The sequence below is a fragment of the Porites lutea genome, chromosome 8 (assembly GCF_958299795.1).
Source record: "Porites lutea chromosome 8, jaPorLute2.1, whole genome shotgun sequence".
Classification (NCBI taxonomy): domain Eukaryota; kingdom Metazoa; phylum Cnidaria; class Anthozoa; order Scleractinia; family Poritidae; genus Porites; species Porites lutea.
The window spans coordinates 5745649-5764099 of record NC_133208.1 but is presented as its reverse complement, the minus strand read 5'-3'; the positions used below and the strand labels follow the sequence as shown (position 1 = coordinate 5764099).

The 18451-nt window shown below is 40.7% G+C and overlaps 3 protein-coding genes across 3 annotated transcripts; 1 reads left to right on the top strand and 2 right to left on the bottom strand.

Annotated features, from left to right (window-relative positions):
• Positions 1-937: 937 nt before the first annotated feature.
• LOC140946325 (glutathione S-transferase 1-like) lies at positions 938-5467 on the bottom strand. The gene is made up of 5 exons (XM_073395424.1): positions 5224-5467; positions 4221-4322; positions 3229-3344; positions 1781-1891; positions 938-1172 (listed from the first exon to the last, which is right to left on the bottom strand). The coding sequence occupies exons 1-5, from the start codon at positions 5354-5356 to the stop codon at positions 996-998; spliced, it is 639 nt and encodes a 212-aa protein (XP_073251525.1). The 5' UTR covers positions 5357-5467; the 3' UTR covers positions 938-995.
• Positions 5468-7991: 2524 nt separating this feature from the next.
• LOC140946517 (sperm flagellar protein 1-like) lies at positions 7992-15056 on the bottom strand. Its single transcript, XM_073395649.1, has 8 exons — positions 14788-15056; positions 14047-14157; positions 12665-12774; positions 12014-12146; positions 11303-11370; positions 10270-10445; positions 9864-9984; positions 7992-9354 (listed from the first exon to the last, which is right to left on the bottom strand). Exons 1-8 carry the CDS (start codon positions 14924-14926, stop codon positions 9109-9111), a joined length of 1104 nt encoding a protein of 367 aa, XP_073251750.1. The 5' UTR covers positions 14927-15056; the 3' UTR covers positions 7992-9108.
• A 129-nt stretch (positions 15057-15185) lies between these two features.
• Positions 15186-16127, top strand: LOC140945996 (mitochondrial nicotinamide adenine dinucleotide transporter SLC25A51-like). The gene has a single exon (XM_073395057.1). The coding sequence runs from the start codon at positions 15192-15194 to the stop codon at positions 16110-16112; it is 921 nt and encodes a 306-aa protein (XP_073251158.1). The 5' UTR covers positions 15186-15191; the 3' UTR covers positions 16113-16127.
• Positions 16128-18451: the final 2324 nt, after the last annotated feature.

The window sequence follows — 18451 nt, the reverse complement described above, 5'->3', positions numbered from 1 at the left end:
AGTTAGCCAATCAGCGAGTGCGGATTTATTTGACCGGCAGTTTGACACGCCTCCTTGCATTCTCAGCGCGATCAAAATGCGATTTATTGACAGTATGTAGACTGTTTACAGCCCAATATTTTTTCGTTGATTTATCAGGATCGAGCCCTTTAATGCGGGTCAGGCGACCTTTGGTTTCATCTGCACCGTGGGGGCGGGCGTTGGGGTTTGTAGCGGCAGGCGAGGGAGGCGAGAAAAAAGAAACTGTCCTTTTAACATCACAGCTACTCACCATCAAGGCGGGCGTTGTTCCAGCAACGCAGGCTTCTGATTGATCATTAACCAACAGATGTTAATTTGCGTTGACAACGGGATTAATTAAAATTGCCGTCACTGACAAGTCGTTGACAAGTCGTCATTTGTTCAAAACGCTCTCATAATACTCACACCCGTTCGCCCACAGGTCTCCCATCAGCACTGATGCGAAAATATGAGGATTTGTATGGAAGAAAAAAATAATTGTTTCTGTAGCCTACGAATGTGAAACGATTTAACTAAAAATCAGCTAGCCCCGCTTAAGATGTTTGTTTCTTCTCTCCTGTGTGGTTTCCGAGTCGATTTATGGCCATTTAGTCGGTTTTAGGGGTTTGCAGTCTCTCTATAATTACAGAAGCATTTTGTCAGTTTGCCTTAAACGGGGTATGGATTTGTTTGTCCTAAACAGGACAGGAAAGGGTTTAAGCTCTCAGCGGCTCACCTATACCAAAAATATTGGTCGAGTACACCCCCCACCCCTTCTTCTGCCGGGGAGAAAAGGGACGGCTCACCAGGCTAGCCTGAGAGTTGTGCATCTTGATATGGCGAGAGTCACGCGCGAACGGGTACGCGCGCGAAATGAGAGTGCTTACTCCCCGGGGCATACTAGCAGCTATGCATGGAGTACAAAAACCCAGCAGCTTCTTTTATATTTATTCGTGTGCACCTCAAACGTAATTTTAGTTAAGTACATCACTTCCTTATAGTTCGCTTTTCGGGCGTTTCGTGATCCAGGCATTTATTTCAGGCACGTTTAACACACGATTGTAGTGTTTCTCCAACAGCGGAAACTTCTTGAGCGGTTCAGGAACAGTTGGTTCACCCTTGGAAAGAAAGTTGTTGCAAAAGTCAAAGAACAGGATGTCGGCAGAGGTCAGCTGCAGCAAAGAAACAAAAAATATTGTTATGCTTTGCAGGCATGGCCTTAACCTGAGATCAGGCTCAATTTTCGTTTCGCTTAAGCTTTGTAAATAACATTCCGGAGGCAAGTTAGCAGTAGCCGTTAGAGAGAATGTATGAGAACCGCTTAAATTGGGCCTGATCTCAGGTTAGCATGGCCTAGGCTATTTCTCTTTCGTAAACGGTCTTTGCCTTTTTAGCGCTCCGAGTCACCACTGGTAATCAACACCCCCCCCCCCCCCCCCCTTTAGTCATGATAGACACGGACATTTTCTATGGCACCCTCAGTGTCCGTATTGACCCTTTAAACCCTAAGATCAAAATTTGAAATCTCATTTGTTGCTTCAATTCATTTCCTACAGATATAGTGGGGAGAAGTTGATTAACTATCGAGCAAATTCATCTTGTGTGATCATGTCCGTAATTCTCATGACCACTCTGTTTGACAAAGCATTGATAATTACAAAGAAAATTTTGATGTTTTATCACTGTTGGGGCTTTTAAAGGGTTAACGGGGTTTGACTGTGCTTGATCACCTCATTCCGAAATCACCCCGCGCAACGCCTTGTTATTCTTCTAAACTTACCTTTTCGCCTAAAAAGAAGGCGTTGCCCCCATCCCTGCTTTTAAGAATAGCTTCAAAATGTTTAAGTTCGTCAGGAAGTGTAGTTTCGAAAAATTTCTTCGTTGACTCTTCCTAAAAAACAAAACAAAAGTTAGAGATCATTTCCTCACGGGACTGAATCCTAAAATATAGGAAAAAGAACCACGGCAGTTATACGTTGGGCGCGCTAGCGTGCTGCAATTTAAATCGCGGCAAGGGTGAGCTACGTTAGGATGGGTCGGTGACCGCTGAGAGTGTTTTAATCTATATCTGTAAGTCTCTTTCTTCTTTCTTAAGTATCACATGTGGACTGAGACATTGTCATGGGTAAAGCGTTTCTTGATCCAGGCTTTGAACTACTAGTTAATAATTGAAGAGCTTTTCGAAGCCCTTTTTTCATTACAATGTTGCTAAGGCAGAAGTGTCCCACACCGCTTCAGGCACAGGCTTTGTCAGTTTGCTGCCACCTCCACTTATTTTTGGTCTTCCAGAAAACACTACATTGCACAAGGAAACAACGCTCAAGTCTGTTTCGGAATTACTGGATGCAGCGTTTACCACAAGATTCGAAGCCAAGTGTAGACAATAACACGCGATATTCTCTCGCGAAATCAATCAAAGAGCCTACGGGCGTGTGAGGCTCCAACACAAAAACTCTTCCTCACTGATTGCTCCAAAATAATAGCAAATGAAGAGCTTGCTCGCAGGCTAATATAACGTATGCAAAACGGTCAATTCGTATTTTTATCGTCACTCCCAGTCTCTCCCCAGTCTCACTCTCTGTTTTCAGCCTCGCTCCAGACCTTTGTCGCGCGTACTTGGATGTCCAAAGATTACGGACTGTACTGCAGTCTAAAGGATCGAAGCACGGATAGACAAACTTGAAGAACACTGAAAGGGATTGCAATTGTGGTATTGGAAACTTGTTATCCTAACAATTTTTCAAAGGTCATTTTTGTTATTTGATGTAATGCTTCAAAGACATATCTTGTTTGATTTGTCATACTCAAGTAATTTCTCAAGTTACAAACCTCGTTCCCAGGTTCCTCTCTCTCGTTCTTCCTGGGGGGCGATGAGCAGGAGAGGACTCTGGGAACAAGGTTGGTTAGACCAATCAACATTCAGACTTAGCACCAAGGCTCAAAAGAATAAATCAAAAGAAATCATCTTGAGGCTCAGCAATGAATAATACATTTCTTTTGTTTTATTCCCTGAAGAATTACCCCGGGTACCACAAGTTTTTTCTCGCGTGCGACGAGGAGCTTCGTTGATCGCAGGCCGACACGTCTTCTGGTCACTTTTTTAGACTTAACCAAGACCGGAAACCGCGCACAAAAAGCCGCTGGCATCCAGGGTACCCAAGCCTTGTTGCAAGGTCGGAATTTTAATATACTGAAATTGGTCCATTACCATTTCGGCCAAGCCATTACCTTCTTCTTTTCGTCTTTCTCAAAGTGTAGCTTGATCACAGCCTCAACCAAATCCATAGCTTCATCACCTATCGAATCCGCTGTCGCTTCATCGAAACTGTCAGCTGGGCACAGTCCTATGAACCATAAAGTAAAAATGAAATGCAGAAAAAGAAAGCGGATTTGCTAAAAATGCATACCCTGCGAGCAGAGTAGTCTTGGAAGATCGAAGGAGACTCTGCTCGCAGGGTAAAAAATGCAATGCTGATGATGCATTTTAAGTTCGTCATTAATACGTTGGGAAAGCTATTTTTCATAGATTCTGTGGCTAATGATTGTGAAGCAGGTGCGGATTCACACCGGTTGCCACCATATTTTACGGAAATCGGTCAAGTTGCTGGACCATCTTGCCCGTTGGGGATTTCACACGTTGGTCCAGCAAGAAAAAGTTATCTTTATGACGGCCATGTAATAAATCATTTATTGACCGAGCTTGCTATTTTTCAGCCAAGGTAGCAGGAATGTTGGCCTAATGGCCTTGTTTAGTTCTTTTTTGCTTTTTATCTGACCGAGACCGAGTCGAGGTCCATAAAAACGCAAAAAAAAAAAAACGTGGCCAATAGACCTTCACGCGGCGGCCATTTTGTCTCAGAGTTTAGAAAGCTTTGTTTATGCACGGCTAGCCTTGTTCTCTCTTCGAGGCTAGCCATGCATAAACAAGGCTCCTGAGACAAAATCGCCACCGCGTGACAAAGGTCTATTTCCAGCCATCTTGACTTCACGCTTGGTCAACACGGTACTATATTATTTCACTCTCTCGGGCGTCCAATCAGAGTAAAGAATTCCCTTCGTCTAGCTCGCTTACAAAGCCATTCATTTTTAAAACGATCTTAAGAATAGCAGGACATCAACTGTACGCCTAGCTACACCTCGTGCCTTTAAACTGGCCCCCGGAAATTTTTGAGATTGAATTTAGTTAGCATGCCAACGAATAACCCTTGTTGATAAATCACCTCCTTTCTTGCAGATATATTTAGTAATTGAACTAGACTGTCCCAAGATTTTTCCTTCCGGAGTCACAATGTAAGGCAAATGACCAAAAGGCGGTCTGCCAGCTGAAACAAAAAAAAGAAAACGGATAAAAAGAGATGAACATTTCTTTACAAACACTACATTGACTCGTGAGAATTGCGAAATAAGGCGGTTTAGTTTCAATCAGTCCCGTCGTTGATGGCCGTGGATACTCCAGGGCCGCCACTGTCGTTCGCAAAACGGAGATGCCAGCCCCCGCCTGCAAAAACTAAGTTGTCAAAGATGTCTTTTTTAGAAGTTCCGGACGTAAATACGAGATAATAGTCGAACAGACATCGATGATATTTCCTCAACTTTCCACCTTTTGCTTGTTTCAACCATTATGGTAAACGTATGGTAAGTCGTATTACTTGTGTTGTTGGACTCGTTTTGGTCGCTCCGGCCGTTTCCCTCGAACACACGTTAAGTTTAGGTACTTCGTTTGGTTCGTTACGTCCGTTTCGCTCGTTTCGTTTTCGGTTGCGCATGCCCACCGTGACACCTGCACTACACATAACAAAAAAAAAACAGTCTCAGAAATGTGATTGAAAATATATTGGTCATGTTTGCCGTTGTAAACACTATGTCGTGATGTGAATAAAGTCGATTGCGAAGTCCAAGCGTCCATATCAACGGGACCCTTGGATAAATATCGCTAAATTATTGAAACAAGCAAGGTGGTGTACGCAAGATAGGAGTGGTTTCGCTGCATTGGTTGACCGTCTAGTCGCCAATGCGACTCAGTAACAAGATTTACTGATTTGAGGATTAAACTGTACTACATAATTTTATTTATATACTCAGCAAACACGAGTAAAGCTTACCTCGCGCGTAAGCCATGTTCAATCGAGCATACTGTTTTAAAAGGCTATTTAAGTGCTTAGAAAACTATAATAGCTTAAGTAATTAGAAAAAAGGGCGTGATTATTGTGGAAATCCACTTACATGCTTTCTCCTTTGCCCATTCCTCAAAAGGCAGCCTGGTGTCCTCGAAATCAATTTTAGCCGCTGCGAAAGCCAATCGAGTTCTTTCTCCTCGACCGCGGATTGGAAAGTAAACAAGCTTGTAGCCTGACATTTCTGCCGACGTTTCAGAAGATTCTTCACTGCACGGCCAAAACACACTTGCCCACTAAAGGTCTTAAAGAAATCGTGACTAAGCAGTTCTCGGTGTTTAATCAGTTGTTAATATATTCAAACATATGTAAAAAATATAATGCCGTCTGCGGTCAACTTTCACTGAACCGTGCCATGTAACGCAGCATTAACTATTAACCTTAAGCAAAAATTAGAGCAAATCTAGGGTACCAAAGCAATATAAAACGCTTAATTAAAATGACGAGTCGACACAGGTGCTTCAAAGACGGTATGGTTGCATTGCGTGACGCGCTTGGTACATTGGTGAAAAAGATAGCCTTTCATGGTCTCATTCGGGCTGTTATGATCACTAACGGGTAACCGGTAGTAATGTTCCTACCCATAAAGTTTCTCTTTATACATCGGAGAAACAATTTCACTAGCTAAAGAAAGTACGCGGTTACTATGAAATCTCCCCGGGGAGGGGGGTGGGGGGGAGGGTGTACTCCCTATATTGTTCTATGGCGGGGAGGCTCCAACCGAAAGGGGTACATGACTTTTTTTTCAGGCCTCAGGTATATGAAAGGGAAGGGATTTCACTATTTAAGATGTATATGAAGGGAAATATGTGATTTCGGTCTGTAAAAAGGCCCAAAAGAGCTACCAGATGCATTTTTCGGATGCGAAAAAGTCGAGAAAACGTTCTGGTGTGGTATATTCATGTTTTAAGGATAGTGCATTTACAGCAGTTAAAAGGGGGTCTTAAAAGGGATGCAAAGTTTTAAACAAGGTATGTGAAAGAGAACATTTGTCAATAGAAGGTATGCGAAAGATACTTTTTCTGTCAAAAATAGTATATAAAAGGGTAAGGGGTAGGACCTCGATCGGGGCAGAGTCTCCCCGAATAAAACTTTATTGCAGTACCCCCCACGGGATTGTCTTGGCCCGGTACCAGGAAAATTTTCCTCCCCTTTGGAATAACCTGCGATCAGGTGCTCTATTTCTTGGGGGAGCCCGAAAGTCGGCGGTCCACCAGAGAAGAGACTAGGGAGCGTCTGATCACAGGTTATTAAATTAATGTAGCAACATAAAACTTTCTACAGTGCCACTCACTGATCATATCAGTCGAAACGGCGATCGCTTAATAGTTTCTGCTCGAAATTTTGCCGGCAGAACTCATCCAAGCCTGAAGTTGAAATTGGGTTGCTCTCTCCTTATTTAGAGGGGCTTTGAAAATGCTGTGAAGGCAGTGTGGCCGGCCATTTTGAATGTCGTCACAGATCCCGCGGATTCATTTTCCATAACATATACCCCTTGGCTAATATTAGGCCATTTCCGAGTTACAAACCTCTCACTTTCAAAACGAGGCCAAGTGCTAAACTTTTGTGGTAGAAATGAGTTTTAATTCCGTGAGACTAAAAAAATCATCTTTATATCAATTGGCTTCACGCTTAGCCTCGCTTTGAAACAGAGGCTTGAAACAATTCCGAAATGGCCGATCAGTTAGTCACATTTCCAAGGGTGTTACTCGTGGATGGGCATTAGCTTTGCATATCTGTACTGTCACCACCATACCATAATTATTTTTTATTGGAACCTTTTGAGATGAAAATCTTCAAAAGATCTGTCAAGGATTACTGTACATACGCTCAGTCGAGAAAATTACCATTGCTTATATATTATTTGTACTTGTTAAAAATTACACCAATGAGAACTGTACAACAGACAATGTGTATAATATACTTACACTGTTTCTAAATCATATCTGCTAAGCTTTTTAAATGATGATTGTCATTTACCCAGTTGTTCAAAAGTTGGATTTTAGCGCTATCTATCGGATAAATCGTAGCCAATAGACCCGTTCGGCTAACAGGGTTAAGATTCTTTGTGTATTGTATTTGCATTATAATGTGACATTCACATTTAAATGATATTCCTCGAGCTGTATTCCAGATTCCACAAGCAAAAATTTCCTGGATTCGTGAATCCGGATTCCGTCGTTGAGAAATGAGGCGAGAGATTTATCCACTAGCCAGCGCTACTTTCCTTCTGAACTATACAACGTATACACTCCAGCCTTAAACAAGGCCATGAAATTATCAGATTTTTACCAGTAACCTACACCGTACGGTACGGAAATCCCACCTATATACCTTCCTTACATCCAGTAATGATTCGCTGGTGAGGAAATCTGAAAATATGAGTTTTGACGTTTCTTTTTGGTAAAGGAAGTCTGTAAGCAACAAACTCGCTCAATCGCGTGCACATATCAGGAAATTGTGTCCGAAAAGCGCTGTAAAGGGAGACTCAATCAAACGTATGTATGTATGTAGGAAAAAAGTGGTTCCCGAGAATTTTATATCCCACTGTCATTAGTTCAGAAGCAGAAGGAAAAGCTCGTTGCTGTTTGTTTACGTTTTTCGTAAACGTCACGTTGAGTTTCACGTGCTAGTCGTGCAAACACGGGAAAGAAATGTACAAAAGTGTGCTGCATGTGAAGAGCTGTTGTTTCGAATAATAATTAAGCCATTGCTTTTTTCACCTCGTTGTTGCCGTCGCCAAAGCATGGTTGCTCAAGCACCGCTGCATGTTTCATACGTACGCTACTTCAAGGTAAGAATCAAAACTTCAATCTATGAGCATGCCAATGAACATTTACTTCAATATGAAAGTTTTTAAGCTGCACTTCAAGCTCAAATTACATGTACTGTCGGTACATTATAGCGTCGAATGTCTGGTCTCAAGCCTCGTGTAAACGGACAACATTGTTGGCAACAACTCGCAGCATTGTTGGGAGTTGTTGCGTCCGTTTGCACGTAGCTAAACGTTTGACCGGTTTCAACATGCATGCAACAGGGAAGGCAAAAGGACGTAACGTATAATATGCAACAACGCTGGGAGTTGTTGGCCAACCATGTTGCATCCGTTTGCACGAGGCTTAACGAAATCCTGCATGTACGTAAACTAAAGTGTGTTGCGCCCTATGACATTTTCATTTAATAGTCTGTACATAAGAAGGCTCTCAGCGTTTAACCATATTACTATAGTGAGTTTTGTAGCTTATATCGTTTAAGAAAAGCTACTGATAAATATTTTCCACACTATTGCCCGTCATTTCTTCCCAGGCGAAATTAATATTTTTTACCTGACTGAAGAAGAATTCTTTTCTAATTTGGCCGAAATGTACCATCATCTTCCTTGTCCCGGATTACGAACAGCCTCCAATTTTTTCTCAGCCCGTCAAACAAAACACGCGCAAGAAAAAAAGGCCACGCGTGCGACGAGAGGAATGAGACACGATCCTCGCTTCGAAAGTTTACGTGTGCCACTATACTAACTATGGAGTTACCATTACCCGATATGTGATGATCCACTTTTAAGATCGACACGGTGATGCTTCGCTCCATTTTAGAAAGAGCGCCGGCCAAAACCACTGTTATCATGTGTGAACAAAAGCCCTAAACGATAGGATTTTTGCTTAATTAACTAGAATAGAATAAGATATGTTCTCTCTAACTTCTGGGACACTGTGGTTAAGGAACATCCTCGCGTGATCGCTCGGTCTAAGTAGTAAACACTCTCACAATTGGCGTCAATAGGTCTAATTTTGTTGAAAAGGCGCATCGCGCCTGAAATAGATAACTTTTTGTGACATGTCAGATTCCCTACACTATTTACACCTGGTCGTTTCTATGAAATCCATAGTACAACCGACTACCATGTATGAAAAAAAGGTCAATACTTTAACCCCTACTAGTGCTCTTGTAACTGTTGCGCACTGTAAGACGTATGATGAACCGGTGGAAGCGGTTGTTGATGATGCATATGCATAGCTGGTAATGATGGGTCCACAGCCGGTGGCTGAGGTGGGTGTGGTTGGGGTGGTAGCTGTCGAGGCAGGGGCTGCGTCGCTTGTTGGAGTCTTTTTGTTAGGTCATCTATTCTTAAATCCTTCAGGTGAAGCAAGTGCTCTAGTCTTCGAATTTTAACATTTAAAATCTAGAAAGAAATTATTACAATGATCATTATTAATTGTCATTATAAATTGATAAGAATTAATAACAATTATTATTGATATTTATCAAATATAATCTTCAAATGCCAGTTACTGAATTACTAGTTACTGTTTCTAAACGCATTCGCCCCTCAACCGCCCGTAACCGTCCATGCCAGTTCAGGGGTTAAGGACAACTTTGTTACCTAACTTGTGAAGGGCGAAGAGATCTTTCAGACTATTCCAGAATGACCACGATTTGGTCAAGGAGACCGGATAAAAAGGCAAAAAAAATGGTAAATTTGCCCGAAAATTTCATGAAAAATTTCATGAGGAAGGGAGAAGAGAAAGCGAAAAGTAAAAGTCGAGACGGCTGTGTCACTTTAAAACTCAAAACCCTTGGAAATTTTTCTTTCTACGTATGCCCAAACTTCCGAAGCTTATAATTTGCATCTGGAACAGAAGATCGCGAAGTGCTCGACCTATGAACGGCGTTTTGGGCATTTTAGCGTACCTGAACAGTTTCTTGGGAGGCAAGCAAGGCTTGTTCTTTTTCTTCCAATAGCAATCTTGTATTTTGAGAATCTCCAGTTGTACCATTTACGTCTTGGTATGACTGGGAGCGTGGCACTTTCCTGCAGACAAAACAATCAACATGAATACTACGCTGCGAGCAGTGGTTTCTCCAACGTGGACGCTACGAGAAGCAGACAACCACTGCGAGCGACCGTTTGCTTTTCTATCGAGCATGCGCGTCCACGTGACCTTTACGCCAAACGTCAAATGACATGATCCCTACACGCATTCCAAAGCTCATAAATTTTCTCCGTTTAAAAATTTTGTATTAAGAGTTTATAAACGAAATGACAATTTGGCCGCCCTTTGTTTCCCTGTTTTCCTCTGCTATGCAACAAACTCACCCTTTTCCTTGATTAACGGGAGCAAGTTTTGTCTTTTCACCCAGGGGTCCAGGAATGGCTGCAGCCCTTCCATCTCTGTTCTTAAACCGAGCATTAGCCCCACCTCGGGGACTGTCGCCACCTTGCTTGTCTGGTGGACGTGCCTGGTAGGGTACTGCTCCATGTGGACCCATCACCTGCTGAAAGAAAAACGTGTTAAAGCATACGTGTTTCTGAAAAACAAACCATTGGAATTGCAGGCACATATTCATACACAAACATCGCTTTAAGTGGACGCCAAATTCAATTCTCACCCTGTACCGGTAGTCGAATCGTAGCAATTTCAAGACTGTTTTATTCAAACAAAAAGTTATGCGAGTGACGAGAAAAATTAACGGTTTTCTAGGAGACAACTTGACACCACAGACGATACGATAGGATGTAGACTATGATTGGACGGCGTGTGATAGGATAATTTGGCGTGAAACAGTTCCAGACGAAGGAGCCATAGCTGTGATTGGCTTAAATCGGGAAAGGAGTGCGGTTCGAATATGAGCAGCCATTTGTTGGGGAGGCGCGTTGCGTGACCAGACAAGAACGGCTGCGAGTAAGCGGCCATAGCCTGTTCAAAGACCCTCTTTTTTCTCTTTACAGATTGTCGCGCGCTCTTATTGAAACAAAAACCAAAGAGTGGTTTATTGACCGCAAGCGCAAGGAAGTGGGGGTGGGGAAAGGAGGAAATAGACGTCTGTGGACAGCTTTGAAAGCAACTGCAACTTACTTTTACCAGAAAAGCAGCAGGCGTAAGCGACCAGTACTTAAAGTCCCAAAATGAATGTAAAAAATAATTGTAAATTAGACCTCTATTAGAACTCTAAACAACTCTGGCAATTTTTAATTGCACCTAACCTTCAATTATTCCTGCAGTTCTTGGCAGGCTCTTCTCCTCTTTGAGTTTTTAATGTACAGTGTACCTCCCACATTGGTGTGTTTTATAACACCACAAGTAACAAAATGTTTAAAACTTTTAAAATTTTGGATTGACTGTACTTACATCATTTGTTGCAATTGGTTGCTGCCCATAACCAGTATTAAATGCATAACCATAGTTGTTCTCTGGCCCTAAAAAAAACGGCAAACACCATCTCTTATACGAATTAGAGTACATACAGTCAAGGTCGTGATCAGTAAAATTCAGATACCAAAATAGCAGTTGTTAATTATTTACAGGGCTTGAATTCCAGCTTGTCCTTAGGGCAAGCAGCTCTCACATTTTGGCCACTTCTTGCCTTTTTTTACATATAATTTTGTTTGTGGATGACTTGCCGAGACCTTTACCCATTGGGCAAAGGTCAAGGCATGGCATGGCGAGGGTCAAGGCCTCACCTTCCCAGTAAAAGTTTAACACGTAGAAGCTAAGTTCTCTAAAATGTCACTCCCTCATTTTGTGACCTATTTTAGGCAAATCAGCCAATGTAATTAAGCTATTGGCGTTCAGATCAGGGCAGGATTGTTCAAAGCTGGGTTCAGGTAAACTGCAGTTAGCACTGGGCCCAGAGGTTAAAAACTTTGGGGTGACCCACATGAAGAGTGGAGAATAGGAATGGATCACAACTTTTAAAAAAACTTAAATTTAATTTTAGTGAACCTTCAAGTGCTTGCAGGCGCTAAGAAGTGTTGCTTTATAATATTAAGAGGTTACTTTTTCCCATTACCACCTGATTAGGAGAACACTGTGACTGAATACAAAAATAATCTTGATTACCAAGATAAGGTTGTCCATCATCATACATGTAAGGTTCATGATCAGTAATTGGGCCATTGGGAGAAAACTCATCATAAACTTGTTGTTGCTTTCGTAAACTATCAGCCTTCTTCTTCGCCATAAACTTTTCAATCTGACAAAGGCAAAAAAGGAAAAGGAAATGACAAACAGTAATGTACCAGTCAATGTAATCCCCCAACCCCCTCTACCCGCGCATAAGCAGGGACCTTGAAAAATAAGCTAGAGAAAGTGAGTAAATGTTCCCACCGCCAGGGCAATATTTCTGTGCAAATGTCTTTGCTTGTCCCCGTCTACCATGGAAATTGGGAATTGCAAGGGGTGACTTGCCAAACAACTTCACCAGCATGAAACCTCATGTTAACCTTTTAGATAATACCAATGCTCTAAAGAGAAGACCTCTTTAAAGTCTCTCACGCACCCTGTTCTTTCCTGCACCCGTTACTTCCAAGCACCTGCTACCTAGGCTAAGTTTTTACACATTAAAATTGCAATATAAAGGTGGGTAATTTGCTTGCTGCTATATAGCTTCTATGCAGCACACAAGAAAATGGCTCAGTACAGTCTAAAATTAGGGAGTGGGGATATACATTGTCTGATGATGCCAAAAGAGAAAAGAAGAAAATAACTCACTTTCATTCTAAGATTGGCTAACACAATTTCAATCACCCCAGGTTTACATTCAGCGACATCCTTAACAGTTGACTTTGGCACAGTATAGCTAAGCTTTGAGAAAACCTTTCCTGAAAGCAAACAGCACAGAAGAATAAAATAATCACCCAGCCAAAGTTGTTCAAACATTAGATAGCGCTATCCACCGGATAAAAATCTATCCAGTAAATTTAGCTATTATTGGTTTCCTTAAGACTTATCAACTGGATAGTGATTTATCCAGTGGGTAGCTCTATCCAACGTTTCAACAACCAGGACCTGTGCTTAAACACAAAAGCATAATATTATCTTGAATATGTCTCTGACTTTTATTTCTGCTGAGTCAAAAATGAAGTTAACTTGACTTTACAGCCTTGTTTTTCTTAAAAACCATGTATGTAAAAAATTGATAGCTACTATGGATGAAAGGTACATGCAAACATTTGGTCAGTTTTGAGGAAAAAAAAAGGCTTGAAATCTTAGATACAAGAATGTTATCATCTCAACCCTTGCCCAGGGCCATGGTATCTTCATCTTTTATTTGTCTTCTTTGGAGTTAGAAAATGACTGACCTGGGCCCTTGCCTGTTGGGCTGGTTACCACAGAAAATTATGGGTCATTATATGTTTCTGGGAAAATACCCACCTACCCCTCCCCTAAGTCAACATAAACACTTACTTCTCACTTAGGGCAAAATATTGGCTTAGGGGAGGGGTAGGTGGTCAGTTTCCCAGAAACTCATAATGATCCTTAAATTACTTGCCCAGAAACAAAATTTTCTTGACCTCAAGTACAAAAAAATGGCTTTCTAGAGAGAGAATGTGTTTACAGTTTTTGTCATATAGTCTGTTGTACACTTGCGATTTTATTGGCTTGCTGTGACACATAACCTGTTTTGTCGAGGAAAATAAAGTGTGACTTCTTGCATGGAAGAAAATTTTTCAAAACACAAGGTGATGCTCATTTATCTGTCATTATATAACATGACGTTGACTCGTATTGAAGAGAAAATGAAGTGTGACCTCTTGCATCAGGAAAAAGATTTTTTTGATTCAACAGGTCACACTTCACCCTCATGTTATGTAGCACCCCGCTGACCACAGTTACCCCTTATTTGCAAAGTTTATTCTCACTTTTGACTAGAAAAAAATTAAATTAATAAAATGACAAGCAACGACTAGAGCATAATAGACTCCCTTTGTTTGCAAACTGAATCATACAATGTTTTATATCTGGCCTTCAGAATTATCGCTTTTCTTACTCAGGGAAATTACAGTCATGGCATGACTGCATAGTGAACAGTTTCTATGGAAACTGTAAACACAATAATTACAGGAAGCACAATCATGCTGCTGGGAACTTACGGTTCAGTGTGTCCCAGTTTGTTAATTTCTGAGCCTGTGAACTTGCAGATGAATAGTTATGAATTTCCACCATCTTGGGAAGGAAATGTGCCACAATTTCTGCAACTAGGACTGAAAAAACAAAATTATTTTCAAAAATATACACAAAGGCAATGCATTATAACATAACAGTTTGGGGAATTGCTATTAAAGAAAATGCAAAAAGCATGTGCATGTAATAGCTTCAAAGCAAAGTCATAGATTGAGATGATCTTGAAACTTGGTGCTAAAGCTTTGTACAAACAATTTTGTTTAATGCCTCCCCAGTAAGGAGCATGAACGTATGCAAGGTATGCAAGGTATGTATCTGTCGATTTGTTGGGAAAGCAATAAATTGTGCACTTGATTAAAATGCTTGTACCTAGTACAGGCTAGTAGGTATTCCACCTAGCTAGCTAGTAGTTACATTAATCTCGGAACTATAAGTTTGGGTCAATGAATGTTGTACGACAAGATCATGGTCACTTTCATACATAAAATTAAACATATATATTTATTTTACCTCCCTAATAACCTTTAAAAAATGCAAAGACAATTTATTCACAAGTTTTTGATTGAGATTTGATTTGATACGTATTTAATAAGCTGAACTTCTGTTTGTAGCCAGCAAATTTAATGTTCATATTCTGGTCATCAGCCCTCGATTTTATCAATCCTTGGTAATTTTAATATATTTTTACGAGATCCTGTAGATAACATTACCTCCATCGCTGAAATCTCTCCAAATGTTACGCTTCGGTCGAGATAGATTGATTTCATCAATCCAAGTGTACAACTCTTGAAGTCCGTCTTCATCTAAGCTGGTAATAAGCTGACCTGGCGAAGCTAATACACCAGACATAACGTAGATGTCACTTCAAACTTCAATTGAACTTCTTATATATCACATCGCTTTCCATATTACGGAAAATTCCCTGTATAATGGTACAAAACGTATAACTTGTGCACAATGTCAGACCGCCATATTGTTACACGATAACTCTGTTGTCATGACGTCAAAACAGCAGAGCAATGCATCATGGGAAAGTGGAGAGGGAGGTCAAACCAACATGGCGGCCTAAGGGCCAGTACTTTTGCAGCTTTTACAGACTGTCACTGGATTTACAATGGCTGTAGACTCAAGAAACTCAAATGGAAAGTCTTCTTTTGATTCTGGACAACGTGATGAACGAGACTGGCCTGATTTTGCTTGTGGTGCAGGAGCCGCAGTTGTTAATATCATCGTAACCTTCCCCGCCTACAAGGTGATGTTTCGCCAGCAGGTGGAGGGGTTAAGATTTCGTAAAGCTCTGAGACAGGTCTTAAAAGAAGGAATTGCAAACCTTTACCGGGGTGTTTTGCCTCCATTGATGCAAAAAGGTACTTCTCTTGCTATTATGTTCGGTTGTTACCACAAGTTTCAAAGAGTGCTTTCAAAGACTTTTCCCAACACATCTTCGGTGAAAACGAATGCAGTAGCTGCCTTACTAGCTGGAAGCTTGGAAGCTTCTTTGACACCATTTGAACGCGTGCAAACGTTAATGTCTCATCGAGGTCATAATGAGAGATTTACAAATACTTTTCATGCATTTAGAGTTGTAGGAAAACAGTTTGGACTACTGGAATACTACAGAGGCCTCACTCCCATACTCTTAAGGAATGGACCCTCTAATGTGCTCTTTTTTGGCCTTAGAGGTCCTATAAAATCCTTGCTTCCAGAGACAAAGACTAGCATTGGTAACGCAGCCAATGATTTTGTCAGTGGTGCAGTCTTAGGTGCTTGTCTTAGCACACTGGCCTTCCCAATAAATGTAGTTAAAAGTCATATGCAGAAACAGCTAGGAGGTGAATTTATCAATGTCTGGAAAGCCTTCAATGTTGTGTTTCAAGAGCGTGGTAGAAGAATACGACGTTTGTTCTATGGTGTGTCACTGAACTACACAAGGGCTTTAATGTCATGGGGGATAATTAATTGCACATATGAAATACTCATGAAGTTGACTGGCTTTGGACAGCTATTGCACAAGAAGAAATATGCAAAGGTGTAAATTTTCTAGCCTGCATTTCTCCACGCTCATCGCCGCCGGGGGACGTTTCACTAGGAGGAATGTCTGCAACTCAGCGACAAAAATTCCATACTGATGACATAAAATCTGTCTGGAATCCGGTCATAAGCGCTGATTAGATGGCAGAGTAGTTACATTGTTTTAGCTATTGTTTAAGAATGACAGACAAAAGACAAAAGGCTACAAAGGTCAAAGGTAAACGTGATAAATCTCTAACAAAACAGTCATTATTTGTGGAATATCATCTTCTCTAGAAGAAGCATTTAAGTTTTGCTAGAGCTCCTTCGCAGATGAACACAACACTTTACCAAAATCGACCAGAAGAGACGTAAAATTGAACAAATTTGCATTTAGAACCCCACGACTACTGGATTTATTATGTAAACATTGATTTATGTCATCAGTATGGAATTTCTGTCGCTGAGTCACAGATGTTCCTCCTTGCAAAACATCCCCAGCAGTGAGGAGTGTGGAGAAACGGCTGTTCTCTCAGGCTATAGGTTTTCTGTTAATAACACGATCATCAGGTGACCAGCTGAAGCAAAAAAACAGCAGTTCTGGGGTACCCTGTTCCAGGTATTCAGATATTGGTGGAGTAGTGCAGAATGGAGAGGAGAGGGAAAAAGCAGAATGAAAAAGGAGAAAATGCCTAAGAATGTTGCCAGGCATTCACTCTCTTGATGAGCTGTTTCCAGTTTCCTGATCCTCCCCCTTTATAACACTCTTTTCTTCGCTTCACCATGTCCCAACTCTCTGAACACCTGGGACGAACTAGTTCTGGCATAGGCAGCAATTCATATCAGGCGTTTAAGATTTTGGAATGAATTCTGTTTTGGATAGATACAGAGTAATCAGGAAAAAGGAGGGAAAGCTCTTGTTTTCCTTTTCTTTCTGCGTTAAATGCTTTATCTGTAATCTGGATTCCAGATATATCATTTAGGCTGAACAGTGACCAATGTGCACCATTGACTGTATATTGAGGAATTTCAAACTGTATGGGTGCAGTGTAAAGAATTTGAGCTCAGTCTTGAGCTAGCAAGTTAAATTTACTGTGCAAAGGTCACCAAATGTTTACCTACAGAAGGGTAAGAAGAGTCTTGAAAACATGAATATTGTGCTTTATAGGCCAGTGACACACTCCAGTCAAACGGTGAGCCTCTACAATCTGGTACAATGCACTAACTTTGAATATTAAGTGCGCATTTTTTACCCTGGCATTCAACCAGCTCAGAAGCATAAAGCGACTTAAATGGGTCTCTGAGACACATGCCCAACATCTCTTGTTCAAATCTAATACACCAGCTATGTTTACTTGAATTGCATATTAGGGCTGTTTATACGAGAGAAAAATGAGGTTACTTAAGCATTAAACTATCAAATCAGTGATATATTTCTCACATCTCCCAAGTTTGGTCAATGCCAGCTGGTTATGAAGAATTAGCTGGCGTATTTGAGCCAATCAGAAATTAAATTTTTAATTTCTTTTTAATAAATAATAATGTGTTTTATTTAACATCTGAGTCTTAATTGAATTTTATATGTTCAGGCTGACCTTAATAGTGCATCAGTCATTTGTACCACTGGCCAGCCCTGACCCCAGAAAATGGTGGGTATTTATCATTGGCCTATTTTTGAAACACTGCTAATCTCTCTGCCCATGTTTTCTTTTTGGACTAATAATTATCTTCCTTTGAGAAAATGAAATTTAACAATACTTGTGCAAACTTTTGTGAGAAAAACAAATAAATTCCATTATGGGGAACATGAAGGTTGCAGATAGTGGGGTGTCTGCTTACTTCAGAAGCAAATAAAACACAACTCAATCAGGGGTCTAGGGAATAAAAACTGTGTATTACTAACAGTGATTTTGTTTAATACAAATAGTTATAAAGGTGCGTCCTGGGGCTCATTTTGTGAAACATTGTGAGTCCCAGTCTAGAACCAATGAGTCCCAGTTAAAAAAAAAAAATGAATCCATAAATTGTAAATGCTTGGACCGTTATGTAACTAGACAGTTAATCCGAAGACAGACCCCAAAACATTTTACTACAGTATACTGAAATTAAACTCTAGTCCTTCTATTTTCAGGCACAACAAAGGCTAAAAGAAGTATGCATCTTTAAACAACAGCCATAATAATAATTATTGCGACAAAAGTTACATGATAAGGATATTTCTGCAAAAACACATGGATCAATCAATCGATCAATCTTTGCGTCCTATGGGAGACATGTCATGAATCATTTTGCGTCTTTAAGGAGTTTTAAGCATCAGTGATGCAAGACGCAGAAAAAACAAAATTACTAGTAACAGTTGTCTTT

Coding starts and splice junctions, on each gene's coding strand:
- LOC140946325 (XM_073395424.1), bottom strand. CDS start 5,356: ATGTCAGGCTACAAGCTTGTTTACTTTCCAATCCGCGGTCGAGGAGAA. Junction 3,345..4,220: donor ATATATCTGCAAGAAAGGAG/GTGATTTATCAA, acceptor TATGGTTCATAG/GACTGTGCCCAGCTGACAGT. Junction 1,173..1,780: donor CCTTCTTTTTAGGCGAAAAG/GTAAGTTTAGAA, acceptor TCTTTGCTGCAG/CTGACCTCTGCCGACATCCT.
- LOC140946517 (XM_073395649.1), bottom strand. CDS start 14,926: ATGTCTGGTGTATTAGCTTCGCCAGGTCAGCTTATTACCAGCTTAGAT. Junction 14,158..14,787: donor GAGAGATTTCAGCGATGGAG/GTAATGTTATCT, acceptor TTGTTTTTTCAG/TCCTAGTTGCAGAAATTGTG. Junction 10,446..11,302: donor AACCAATTGCAACAAATGAT/GTAAGTACAGTC, acceptor TTCTTTCAGCAG/GTGATGGGTCCACATGGAGC.
- LOC140945996 (XM_073395057.1), top strand. CDS start 15,192: ATGGCTGTAGACTCAAGAAACTCAAATGGAAAGTCTTCTTTTGATTCT.